We start from the raw sequence: 14,051 nt of genomic DNA on the forward strand, positions 1-14,051 counted from the left end.
AGAGAGCCCGATGCAGGGCTTGAACTCACACACTGTGGGATCATGGCCTGAGCCAAAGTCGGATGTTCCACTAACTGAGCCACCCAGGTGCCCCTGTAGATTTTTTTTTTTTTTAAATCTTTTGCCTTCAACTTTTCTTCAGATGTAGGTATCTCTCTCACAGAGCTGGTTTTGCACATGGAATGCATTTCATCGCTGCTGTTTCATAACCGTAAATGTTGTCCAGGCAGTCTCACTCCTCAGGCACTTCTTCCAGAAGCTGATACAGCCACCTGTTAGGGAATATTTACTGGGAGCTTCTGAGTGTGTGAATCTGCACACTGACGGTGCCCACAGTTCTAGGTGCTTCTGTGGGTTTGTACTGGCCCTTCACTGGGTTGTGGGGAAGCCAGCTCCCAGCCAGTTCACCAGCCTTTGTGGGTCTTGTCCCACAAATTTTGATTTCTGTATCTTCATTTTTATGCAGTTCAAAATTCTTTCTTTCTTTTCTTTTTTTTTTTTTTTTTTTTTTGGTTCATTTATTTATTTTGAGAGGGAGAGAGCGCGTGCGCAAGTTGGGGAGAAACAGAAGGGGTGAGAGAAACCTAAGCAGGCTCTGCGCTGTCAGCATGGAGTCCAACGTGCAGCTCTAACCCACAGATTTCAAGATCATGACCTGAGCCGAAATCAAGAGTCAGACACTCAACTGACTGAGCCACCCAGGTGCCTCTATTCAGTTCAAAATACTTTCTATTTTCTCTTGTGATTTCTTCTTTGATCCAGTTATTCCTTAGAAGTAAATTATTTAATTTGCCAATATTTGTTGATTTTGTAGATATCTTTAATCTAGCTTAATTCCGCTGTCAGTGAAGGAACTTGCATGATGTCAACATTTCGATATTTATTGAGGCTTGTGTTTGGCCCAGCACATGCTACATCTTGGTGAATGCGTGTGTTCTGCAGTTGGTGGGTGGAGTGTTCCGTCAGCGTGACCTCGGTCAAGGTAGTTGGTAGCATTTAAGTCTTCCATATCCCTACTGATCTTTTTGTCCGGTTTTCTGCTAGTTACTGAGCAAGGTCTTTGAATCATTGAGTGTGGCTGTGAATGTGCCTATTTCTCTGTTGGGTTCTGTCTGTTTTACTTCATGAATTTTGAAGCGCTGTCATTACACGCATTTACGATGGTTCCCACATCCTGCTGATTGGTCATCATGAAATATCCTTCTGTAGCTCTTGTCACGTCTTTTGTTGTTGTTGTTTAATTGAAGCATAGTTGACACACAATGAATGTTACATTAGTTTCAGGTGTCTTGAGGTCGGCTTGGTCTGATGCTAATAAAGTGGCATTAATTTTCTCCTGTTTCCTCTTTTCAAGGCACATTTCCCACATCTCCCTTATTTTCAACCAATGTCCATCTCTTTATATTTAAAAAGCATCTTTCTTAGTCTTGCTTTTTAATCCTTTCTGACAATCTCTGCCTTCTCATTGGAGCACTTAGTCTGTTTGCACTTAATATAATTATTGATGTGTCCAGCATTAAGGCTGCCGTCTTGATACTTGTTTTCCACTCGTCACTTCTGTTTTGACCCTCTTTTACCCCTTTCCTGCCTTCTTGTGTGTTAATCAAGTATTCATATTTCAGTTTTCCATTTTATTTTCTCTCTTGGTTTCTTTGCTATAGCTTTTGCCATTTTCTTCTGAGGCCCTTGCAGGCCCATAGTATGCATCATTGACATTCCCAACCTTGCTTAATGTTGCCACACTCCCCCTATGTGCGTCATAACCCCATGCTAGGATACCAGTTACCACCTTCCCACCCTTTCTCCTGCCGCTGTTATACATTTTACTTCTATACACCGTCTAAACTCCACTTTACAGTGTTATTGATTTTGTGCTAAATCATCAGTTTTTATTTATTAGAACTTAGAGGAAATAAAAATAGTATAGGGGCACCCTAGTGGCTCAGTTGGTTAAGCGTCTGACTTGATTTCGGCTCAGGTCGTGATCTCACGGTTCATGAGTTTGAGCCCTGCATCTGGGTCTGCACTGACTGTGTGGAGCCTGCTTGGGATTCTGTCTGTCTGTCTGTCTGTCTCTCTCTCTCTCTCTCTCTGTCTCTTTGTTCCTCCCCCAGTCGTTCTCTCTCTCTCTCTCTCTCTCTCTCTCTCTCTCTCAAAATAAATAAACTTAAAAAACAAAGCATAGTACAGTTGACCCTTGAACAAGAGGTTTTAACTGTGCAGGTCCATTTATATGCAGATTTTTTAATAAATACAGTGTAGTTCTATAAATGTGTTTTCTTTTCCTTGTGATTTTATTAATATTTTCTCTTCTCTAGCTTACTTTATTGTAAGAGTATGTAGTATATAATACATAGAATGTCTATTTCACCCTCTTTTTTAAAAAAGAATTCTGGGGGCGCCTGGGTGGCTCAGTCAGTTAAGCGTCCGACTTCGGCTCAGGTCATGATATCACGGTTCCGTGAGTTTAAGCCCCACATCGGGATCTGTGCTGACAGCTCAGAGCCTAGAGCCTGCTTCAGATTCTGTGTCTCCTTCTTTCTCTGGCCTTCCCCTGCTTACGCTCTGTCTCACTTTCAAAAGTAAATAAACGTTAAAAATAAATAAATTAATTAAAATAAATAAGTAAATAAAATAAAAAGAATTCTGCCTATAGGACCTAGGGATGATGCTTTTGTTTTTCTTCTTGCACTTTAAAGCTGTTGTACTGGGACACTTGGGTGGCTCAGTCAGTTAAGAATCCAGCTCTTGATCTCAGCTCAGGTGTTGATCTCAGGACCATGAGTTTAAGCCCCGTGCTGGGCTCCATGCTGGGTGTGAAGTCCACTTAAAAAATAAAATTTAATTTAATTTATTAATTTTAAGAAGGTGTTCTGTTGTCATCTGGTGTTCATAGTTTCTGATGAGAATTCATCATATCTTATCATTATTCCCAGATGCACCACATGTCTCACTCCACGGCGGCTTTCAAGATTTTTTTCATCTGTAGTTTTCAGAGTTTGACCATGTAGGGGCTTTCATAAGTTCGACAGTTGGACAGTTGGATATCACCCCATAGGCTCCTGAAGCTCTGTTGAGTTTTCTTCATTCACTCTTCTCTCTTCGGGTTGAATAATGTTGATTGATTTGTCCTCTGCTTTACTGACTAATTTTTCATGATTTGCAGTCTGCTGTTAAACCTATTCTACAAATTTTACATTTCAACGATTGAGATTCTCAGTTCTACATTTTCTATTATAGTTCTTCTTTATTTTTTTAACAAAAGGCTTTAAAAAAATTTTTTTTTAATGTTTATCTATTTCTGAGAGAGAGACAGAGCATGAGTGGGGAAGGGGCAGAGAGAGAGGGAGACACAGAATCAGAAGCAGGCTCCAGGCTCTGAGCTGTCAGCACATAGCCCAACACGGAGCTTGAACTCACAAACTGAGATCATGACCTGAGCCAAAGATAGTCGCTCAACCTACTGAGCCACCCAGGTGCCCCAACAAAAGGCTTTTTTTTAGAACAGTTTTAGGTTCACGGCAAAATTGAGAGGAAGGTATAGACATATCCCATATGCCCCTTGTCCCCCCACATATGTATAGCCTCTCCCCTGTTATCCACAGCCGACCAGAGCAGGAGAGCTATTATAACTGGTGGACCCACATGAGGGGTGCCTGGGTGGCTCAGATGGTTGAGCATCCGACTTTGGCTCATGTCATGATCTCACGGTTCGTGGGTTCAAGCCCCACATCGGACTCTGTGCTGACAAGCTTAGAGCCTGGAGCCTGCTTCGAATTCTTTGTCTCCCTCTCTCTCTGCCCCTCTCCTGCTTGTGTGCGCTCTCTCTCTCTTTCGCTCTCAGAAATAGATAAATGGTAAAAAAAAATTTTTTTTTTAAAGATTAAAAAAAGTAAATAACTGGTGGACCCACATTGACATGTTATCACCCAGAGTCCGCAGTTCACATAAGTTCACTCTTGGTGGTGTGCATTCTGTGGGTTTGGATGAGTGTATAATGACATGTGTCCACCATTATAGTATCACACACAGTATTTTCACTGCCCTGAAAATCCTCTGTGCTCTGCCCGTTCATTCTTCCTCCCTCACTAACCCCTGACAACTACTGATTTTTTTTATTGTCTCTTTGATTTTGTCTTTTCCAGAACATCATGGCGGGGTCAGATTGGCTTATTTCACTGAGTAATACGCATTTAAGATTCTTTTTATGGTTTGATAGCTCCATGTCTTTTTATGGTTTGATAGCTCATATTTTTTAATGTTTATTTTTTGTGAGCCAGGGAGGACAGAGAGAGGGAGACGCAGAATCTGAGGTAGGCTCCAGGCTCTGAGCTGTCAGCACAGAGCCCAACATGAGGCTCGAACCTAGAGACTGTGAGATCATGATCTGAGCCGAAGTCAGACACTTAACCGACTGAGCCACCCAGGCGCCCCAATAGCTCATTTCTTTTTAATGTTGTTTTTTTTTCTTTGAGAGACAGAGAATGAGTGGGGGAGGGGCAGAGAGAAAGAGAGAGAGAGGGAGGGAGACACAGAATCTGAAGCAGGCTCCAGGTTCTGAGCTGTTAGCACAGAGCCCAACACGGGGCTCAAACTCATGAACTGCAAGATCATGACCTGAGCTGAAGTCAGACACTTAACTGACTGAGCCACCCAGGTACCCCACTCATTTCTTCTTAGCACTGAATAGTATTCCATTGTCTGGAGACACCACCATTTATTTATCTATTCACCTATTAAAGGACATGTTGGTTGCTTCCCAGTTTTAGCAATTATGAATACAGCTGCTATAAACACCCATGTGCAGTTTTCTGTATGGATATAAATTTTCAGCTTTTTGGGTAAATACCAAAGTGTCCAATTTCTAGATCATGTGGCAAGATTGTGTTTAGTTTTGTAAGATACCACCAAGCTGTCTTCCAAAGTGGCTGTAGAGTTTTGCATTCCCACCAGCAGTGGATGAGAGTTCCTGTTGCTCCACAGCCTTGTCAGCATTTGGTGTTGTCAGTGTTCTGGATTTTGGCCATTCTAACAAATGTGTAGTGGGTATCTCACTGATGTTGGTTTTTTTAATTTTTATTATTGAAGTATAATTGACATACAATGTTAACCTAGTCGTTGTTCTGATTTGCATTTCCCTGAGAATGTATGACAGAAGCACTTTTCTTATGCTTATTTGCCATGTGTATGTCTTCTTTGGTGAAGTGTCTGTTAAGGTGTTTGGCCCATTTTTTAATCAGGTTGTTTGTTTTCTTAGTGTTGAGTCTTAAGAGTTCGTCGTATATTTTAGATAACAGTCCTTTATCAGATACATCTTTTGCAAATATCTTCTCCCATTCTGTGGTTTGTCTTTTCATTCTCTTGCCATTGTCTTTCACAGAGCAGAAAAATTTTAATTTTAGTGAAGCTCAGCTTCTCAATTCTTTCTTTCATGGATCGTACCTTTGGTGTTGCATCTAAAATGTCATTGCCAAACCCAAGATCATCTAGGTTTTTCTCCTGTTATCTTTTAGGATGTTTATAGTCTTGTGTTTCATATTCAGAGCTGTGATCCATTTTAAGTTATTTTTTGTGAATTAGGGATGTAAGGTGTTCGTCTATATTCATATTTTTGTACATGGATGTCCAGTTGTTCCAGCACTGCTTGTTAAAAAGACTGTCTTTTCCTTCATTATGTTTCCTTTGCTCCTTTGTCAAAGACAAGTTGACTCTATGTGGGTCTATTTCTGGACTCTCTATTCTGTTCCCTTAATCTGTCTCTTTCATCAATAACCACACTATCTTGACTACTGTAGCTTTAGAGTAAGTCCTGAAGTCAGGTAACGTTAAGTCTCCAACTTTGTTCGTCTCCTTTAAAATATTGTTGGTTTGGGGCGCCTGGGTGGCGCAGTCGGTTAAGCGTCTGACTTCAGCCAGGTCACGATCTCGCGGTCCGTGAGTTCGAGCCCCGTGTCAGGCTCTGGGCTGATGGCTCAGAGCCTGGAGCCTGTTTCCGATTCTGTGTCTCCCTCTCTCTCTGCCCCTCCCCCGTTCATGCTCTGTCTCTCTCTGTCCCAAAAATAAATAAAAACGCTGAAAAAATATATATATATTGTTGGTTGTTCTGGGTTGGTTCTTTTTTATAATCTGCATTTCCTTTTTCTCTCTTTCTTTCTTTCTTTCTTTCTTTCTTTCTTTGAGAGAGAGAGTGTAAGCAGAGGAGAGGGGAGAGAGAGAGGGAGAGAGAGAGAAAGGATCTTAAGCACGCCACATTCAGTGTGGAGCTGATACACAGCTTGATCCATGACCCTGGGACCATGACCTGGGTTGAAATCAAGAGTCAGACGCTCAACCTACTGAGCCACCCAGGCACCCCATATAATCTCCCATTTTCTGCTAATAATTCCTGTCTATTCACTCATCAAGACAATTATTTTTAGTAATTATTTGAATGCATTTTCTTTCATTTTTTAAAAAAACATTTAAACAGCTGCTTTAAAGTCTTTGATATATCTAATATCTGTGTCATTCTGGGTCAGTTTCTATTTAGTGTTTTTTTTCCAGTTGACCATGAGTCATATATTCCTGCTTCTTCGCATGTCTAATAATTTTTTGTTTGCATGCTAGACATTGTAATACAGTCTAGTCTTTTGTGCTGAAGAGTGTTTACTTTTGTTATTGCAGGCAATTGAGTTACTGGCTGTTGACCTTGAACTTATGTAGGTTTGGCATTATGCTCTGTCAGGGCAGATATGTGGAAAGCCCAGGGTCCTTCCCAGGCTCCTCCGAAGTGGTGGAACTCACCTTCCAAACTCTGCCTCCCCTTCAGACCATGTAGAGCTCTGTCTCTAGCATTGTTACAGTAGGTCCAGGGTAGGCCTTACCCAAAGGTATATTCCTCATTCCTGAAGTAAGACCATTGTGTCATCTCAGTTGGTCTTGGGATGTCAGGCAGTGTTTGCACTGTGGCTGGATGCACTGGAGATCACTGTTGAATCTCTTATAACTATTCTATTTAACCCTGCTGCAGCCACTGTCTGGTAAACCTTGTGTGCTGTCCTGAGCTTGCACAGCCCAGCCTTCCACACAAGGATGGATAGGGAAACCAAACATGGCCTTCCGTCCCTCCCCCAGTTCCCTCCATGCTGCTGGCTCACCCCACAGATTTAGCTGCTCTAGCTGCCCCACTCTGTGATCTCTGCCTCCTCAGCTTCATGTGCACAGAGGTGCACCACCTAGATTTCATGGCTGGGACATTTCCCTGGGCAGATTGCTGCTAGGGTTTTTGAGAGGCCCACCTCATCAGCTGCCCTTCCCCACCTATTGTCCACTGCCTAGACACAGTTGCTTGGTATATTTTGTCCAGTTTGATAGTTGTTTATAGCATGAGGACTGGTCTGGTACCAGTTATTACTCCATCAAAGCCACATTCCTATTGTTCTTGCTTCATAAATGATATGCCTATTTATCTCTTAAAGAGATAGTCATAGCTCTTCATTGTGAATTGTACCCTTTATCATTGATAAGTATGGTATATAGTCTGTCTTCATGCTTTTGGCTCTGAATTCAACCTTTCCTATTACTGACACTGTACCCCTGTTTCTCTTGTGTGCACTCTCCTGGTATATCTTTGCCAGTCATTCTTTTGGTGTCTCTCTTACACATAGCACAGATTTGGATTTAACTTTGGAATCCAGTTATAAATCTGTTGAGTATATTTGTATGGAGAAATACAAGGGCAAGTTCTAGGAAATCATGGCACCTAGTGTCAAGGGTGGGGAAGGAAGTAATGTTGTTTTTGTCATTACTTACAGTGGGTTGTCAGATAATCTGTCAAGTATGAGGTTGACTATTTTATCTTAGGCCCCAAATGACAAAAGATGAACAAATCAATGAATTTAACAAAAATTCCATCTCTCTCAGTATCCTCCCATATTTCAGTTAGTTGCATAACCAGTTCTATAGCCATAATCCACATATTGTTTTAGACCTAATCCCACTGGTAAGTAGATTCCATACTCTCTGCCAGATCATCTGTTAAAGTTCTCTGGTTATCTCTTATGAGACTAGAGTTAATCTTCCAGTCCTTCAAGAAGAGCTTATGGGAACATATTCTTTGAGTCCTTACATGTTCAAAAATGCTTGTCTATTGTTTTTATACTTGAACAGCAGTTTGGCTAGATATAAAATTCTTGGACCATGCCTGCCCTCACAGCCTTCTCTGTCTATTGCCACAGATGTGGCCATGGAACATTCTGAAGACAGCCTAAACCTTACCTCACAGTCAACTTGATCTTTTTGCCTGACCACCAAAGGGCTTTTATTTTTCCCCCCTCAGTCTGGTGATTTTCCTAAGGCATATCTTAACATTGACCATCCTGAAGCCTGTCTTTGGATTTGGATTGTAAGACTTCAATTTCTAGAAATTAGAATTGATTTTCTAAATCATTGAGTGTTAGAGCACCTCCACCTGTCTTCTACATCTGCTGTTTTCTCTCCAGTCTGTTGTAACTCTTTGTTTCTCTTTCATTTTGCTCACTTTGTATCTTTCCTGCTCTTCCTATCTAGTTCCAGTCTCCTTCTGCTGTTCCCATTCCCCTTCATTTCTTTGAGTTCTTTCTTCCACTTCTTTCCTGTGCTCTGTCAGTTCAGCTTTCCTCCCTCTGTGTTTGCTACTTTGGGTTCTTCTTTTATAGAGGTGATTGCTTCATGAAGTTTTGTTTTGTTAAATTATGGCAAAAATGCTTGGTGGCAATATTTGTTTGCTTCCAAGGAATATTACCATTTGTATGTATGTATGTATGTATGTATGTATGTATGTATGTATGTATTTTGAGAGATAGAGAGCAAGTGGGGAGGGGCAGAGAGAGAGAGAGAGAGAGACAGAATCCCAAGCAGGCTCCATGCTGTCAGCACAGAGCCCAACACAGGGCTGGAACTCACAAACTGTGAGATCATGACCTGAGCTGAAACCAAGAGTTGGACACTCAACCTACTGAGCCACCCAAGTGCCCCTACCATTTGTTTTTAAATGTTTCTTTCCTCCTTTTCCCTAGTTTTATCTTTGCAGAGATGAGGAATTCTTAACCAAGACTGCTATGGCCCCATTAGGAAGTGAATTAGGAGAAAAGGGTGTGCTGGTGAGACGACAAACTTCAGGGCAGCAAAAGCTTGTGGTACACAGGGCTAGACCAATCATGGGATCAGTAGAAGAAAGTGGCCATTGTGCATTGTCACAATGATGGCAAAGTGCCTTTGTCATTTAGTGTGTGGGGACAGAGATGCCAGATTGCCTTGCCATGCATGAGATAGTGCTGTATAACCACAAGTGGTCCTGTGACCACAAAGGCAGCTCTGGATCCCTACCTGTTGCAGGAGGCACGTGTCGAGGAGGGGTCATCACACAGCACTGACTGTGGGAGTGCTCAGCCCCCAGAGAGCGGTTGGCTTCCAATGGCTCAACACAGATAGAATGCGTCTGTGCAACTCCTTGTTTTGTTTTGCCTGCCCCCTTCTCAGAACCAGGCTAGGGACTAAGGTTTCAGCCATGGCCAGTGTGGCAGGCTCTGCAGGTGCTCCTGTGACCTGCACCTTCCTGTTGTCCCCCACTCCTCCTACCTGCACCCACTGGCTCCCCTTCTTGGTGGCTCTTCAACCCCTCTTGCTGAAGATGGAGTTTGTTTCTTGTACTCCTCTTGCTTTGGGGTCAGTGTGAGGTTTCCCTAGAAGGGAGAAATGCAGACTTTATTCTTCTATCAAGCAGGAAATGCCTCTTGCATTTCATTAGAGTGCAGTGTATTTCTGTGATGAAGGACTCCAGGACCCAGCCCACTGAGGTCTTTCCTGAGGGCCTGATAGAAAGGGAAGCAGAGTAGCTCTGTGGGGCCTCAAGGACTCTCTGAGGGAAGGGGCTGAAGTCTCCTCTCATAACCCAAGGGTTCAGCCAAGGGCAGTGGTCAGGCTGCTCCCCTCAGGAGGTCTGTGCCTAGCTCCTGGGAGGTAGGGGGTAAGTTTATAGGAACATGCAATCATCTTGGCAGCCTGCATTTCCCTCCTTGTTCCAGCTGCCAGACTGGGGATGTCCACAGGTGGGACCCCCTGTGACAAGTCTAAAGCCACTTCATGGTTCTCTCTGCTGCTCTTGATCTTGTAGGTATGCAAAACTCATGAACTCACCAATCCCGGGATTGCTGATGTCAAGATCCGGCCAGACCGCAAGATCCTGGCCACTGCAGGCTGGGACCATCGTGTCCGTGTGTTTCACTGGCGGACAATGAAGCCACTGGCTGTACTGTCCTTCCACAGTGCTACTGTCCACTGTGTGGCCTTCGCTGCCAATGGCTTGCTTGCTGCAGGGTCCGGGGATCAGCGCATCAGCATCTGGTCACTCTACCCGATTAGCAGTGACTCATCCACTCCCTTATCAGGACATGTGGAGGACACGGAGGTGGGAGCCCATGCCTTGGCCTGACCCAGGCATGTAGTAACCGTGCATCAGGACCCTTGAGGACAACCAGTCACAGTTATCTTCCTCCAGTTACGAGAGGTGTCCAGTCCTTGGAGTCCTCATTTTCTTCACAAGGCTTGGGTTTCCTTTTTTTTTTTTTTTTTTAATTTTTTTAAATGTCTTTATTTTTGAGAGAGAGAGAGAGAGAGAGAGAGGGAGACACAGGATCCGAAGCAGGCTCCAGGCTCTGAGCTGCCAGCACAGAACCCGACACAGGGCTTGAACCCACGAACCGTGAGATCATAACTTGAGCCTAAGTCAGACACTCAACCAACTGAGTCACCCAGATGCCCCGGCTTATGTTTCCTTTTGTGAAATACAGCCTCTGTCTGACAGTGACTGCAGTTTACAAAGAGTAACCGGGCCAGACACCTGGGCATCTGTGGTCCAGGTGAGAGGCCAACCTGGGGATACTATTTTATAATAAACTTCCGGTTGCAAACCTGCAGGTTCAAAGTACAAATTCTCCAAGGTGACACCCTGCTTCCCCCTTAGAGTTAGCTCTGAGAGCCATCCTCAGACTTTCCAATGGGCAGGACAGTTGACCCCTGTCCAATGGGGGGTACCGAATGTGGTCCCCAGGTCCTGCTGACTCCATGTGGCTCCTTATACTCAAGGATGGCCAGGAGCTTCTGATGCACAGGGCTGAAGCCAGAACCAGTAGAAAGAAGTGACCAGACCCTTCAAGAGAACACGGCAGAAGCAGGGTGGCCACGGCTGATGGCAAAGGTAACTCTGGGCAGAGAGAGCTCATGGTTCAGGGCCAGGCCAAACGCAGGACCCATGGGAGGATGTGCCACCCCAAAGAGGGGAAGACCAAGGATGGCAAGGGCGGCTTCAGGGTGAAAAGCATAGCAGAATTAAGTATGGCTGACACAGCCATCAAAGACACAGTCCCAGCCAGTGCCGTGCACTCAGGGCAACTGGGAATTAGCAACCAAAGTAGGCAGTGCACCCAGTCTCCTTCCATGCATGGCTGGGCCCAGCCGTCAAAGCTGGGCTATTGATTGGGAAGGAAGTTGGCCCTGGAAATTGGGATGGAGGTTGTGGGCAGGTAGGAAAGCTGGGGGCCTCAAACCCCTTTGTTGCACTGGCTGTTTTGCCAGAAAAGCCCCCTTTGGTCCCTGCCTGAAGAGGTCAGTCCTTCTTTACCTAAAGGACCTGGAAGGGCTTCCCCTGGGTCAGGGTCCATGTGGGATACTCAGGACCAGCTCCCCCACCTCACAGCTTGCCTTATAACTAAACTCAGGCCCCAGAAGGCCCCAAAGGGTGAGGTACAAAGTGTGGCCCGTGATGAAGTGGCAGTGCTCCAGAAGACCCTCATGCAGACAGAAATCTGGAGAACACGTGTGGGATCCAGGTGGCAGGAATATGAGACGCATGAGGCCAAACCCATTGAAACAGGGCCACTAACAGAGGGTCTGGACTCACTACAGCCTGAGGAGTTAGAAAGGACCCCGGGGTTTGGTTGCTTGGTTGAAACATGGACCACAAGGCAGGTTTGCTAAGTGCAGTTGAAATGGCAGAACAACCTCCGTGTACTGCAGAGGGAATGACCTGAGGGCTCAGGGGGATTGGGGTGCTCTAGGGCACTTACCACTGAGACCTGCTCACCCTCCACAAGAGGGGCTGGAGCATGTGCCTTTCCCCATGTCTTGGAGGAATACATCCACAAAGGGAGCCCAGCGTCCTTGAAGAGCTCTGTGGTCTCTCTTCTCTGCAGGTCAGTTGGAGCCACTGCCACAGAGCAAGGATCTCTAAATGCAGTGGAGTCCGTGGATCTCAGAGTGGCAAGGCCTAGTGGTGGCACTTCATGACCCAAGACATGGTAGGTGTGGTTGTGTGGTGGGCAGCGGGACCACTGCAGCCACCAGCAGCCAGACTCACAGAGGTGCAGGTGTGGGCTGGTGGCCTTGGGGCCCTGGAAGTGGAGCTGATGGGAAGCCTACTCAAATCTGGCTTGGTCTGCTTGAGCGGAAGCGTTCTGGATCTAGCAGACAGATGTCTGACCCAGGCCACCAAAACAGAGGCACAGCCCCTCCATCACAGACCCAGGCCTTGTGAGGAAAGATCGCACTGCACTGCTGACCACGTATACTTCGGATCTTCTGCCCAGCCTCCCCAGTGACCTACGGCTACTCCCGAGGGGACGGCACACTGTTGGAGCTCACTGACAGCCCTGCCTGGGGACTGGCTTACCCACATGGGCCCTGTTGGACAGAGGTGCTGGAGAGTGTCCTCCGGCACCTTTGGGAGGGACCACGCTGGCCCCAGAGTGTCCTGTGGCCAGGCTACCAGATGTTGGGGGACCCATCTAGAGGGATTTCCACATCATGAATGTCCGAAGGAGAGGCTCTGTTTAGGCTGCAGGCACTTGAACCTCACCAGACATGAGGGGAACTGCCGAGTGAGCCACATTCGGGGTGCTCCTCACAGGGAGGCTGTCAGGTCAGAGACCATGGAGGTTGGCTGAGCCACAGCCCTGCCATGACTCCCACATACCAAGGACGTTCTAGAACAGCAGCCGTGGGCTGCTCAGTGCTGCTGCTCACCTCCCTTCTCTTTCTCTCTGCAAGAGGCACCCATCTGGTGACATGACCACAGGCAATGGGACACTGGGTTGTGGGTGGTCATTCTGAAAAATGAACCTTTGCTAATCCTGCCCACGGCCAGGCAGCCACAGGCTGATGCTAAACAGCAAAGGATTGTTGGATGGGTCTCGGAATGCACCTAGCCTCCTTGCTAAAACAAAGCTGTGAACGCACAGAGTGGTGTCAACATCCCACCCTCACCAGCACTTTTGGGAATGGGCTGCGCTGCAGGCAGTTGCCGGGAGGGAGGGGTATGCCTGTACAGCAGGGGAAGGGAGAGGCGAGCCCCTTCAGTTACTCTGCATGCCCTTCAGGCAGCCCTGCCAGAACCCACTGCCATGGCTAGGAAGCCTGTGTGGGGGTGCCGTCCACCCTGCCTCAGCTCTGGCCCTGAGGCATCAGGCCTGGAGCTGGTACAACCTCAAGAGGCTGTGAACCCAATGGCCAAGGAAATGGTGTCCCCGCCCCTTGTATATGCCTGTGTTATCAGCTCATCAGGAATCTTGGGGACTCTGTCTCTTGGCAGAATCACCATATTTACAAAAACAGCCATGGAGGTGTGTGTTCCAGACAAAGGGACAGGGTAGTGCAAGTCAGCATGAGGTTTATTAAAGCCAGAGATACTTCCAGAATGTCTGAGGTGCGCTGTGTGTGTTGACTGCCTGTGTCTTGCCCCTGGAGATGGTAGAGAGGAGGTGTTGGCAGACGCAGACCCGGCGTCCATACCTGGCCCTCACCTTCCTGTTAAAGGCACCAGCAGAGGTGCATAGAGGATCACAGGCAACTGACCGTGCACTGGGCTCTGGGCTGTCCCACCGGGGTCACATGCTGGTGAGCAGTGTCCGGGGACGTCTTGTGGCCAAATCTCTACTTATGGGGGCCAAATTGGGCTGTGACAGCCCTGCAGGCCCTGTGTGTCTCATGGGGTCTTGTGGATAGGCAAGCATGTTCTGAGGCCAGCCAGGCTTTATGGA

The 14,051-nt window shown here is 46.2% G+C and overlaps 1 protein-coding gene across 2 annotated transcripts in view; it reads left to right on the top strand.

Annotated features, from left to right (window-relative positions):
* The window catches only part of GNB1L (G protein subunit beta 1 like), a 59,709-nt gene extending 48,775 nt beyond the window's left edge, over window positions 1-10,934 (top strand). For both annotated transcript variants that reach the window (XM_006938705.5, XM_003994931.6), the window contains exon 7: window positions 10,133-10,934. In XM_006938705.5, coding sequence (XP_006938767.2) covers window positions 10,133-10,450 — 318 coding nt within the window. In that variant the 3' untranslated portion in view covers window positions 10,451-10,934. The remainder of the gene's footprint in view (window positions 1-10,132) is intronic.
* Window positions 10,935-14,051: the final 3,117 nt, after the last annotated feature.

Source organism: Felis catus, chromosome D3 (genome assembly GCF_018350175.1).
Source record: "Felis catus isolate Fca126 chromosome D3, F.catus_Fca126_mat1.0, whole genome shotgun sequence".
Classification (NCBI taxonomy): Eukaryota; Metazoa; Chordata; class Mammalia; order Carnivora; family Felidae; genus Felis; species Felis catus.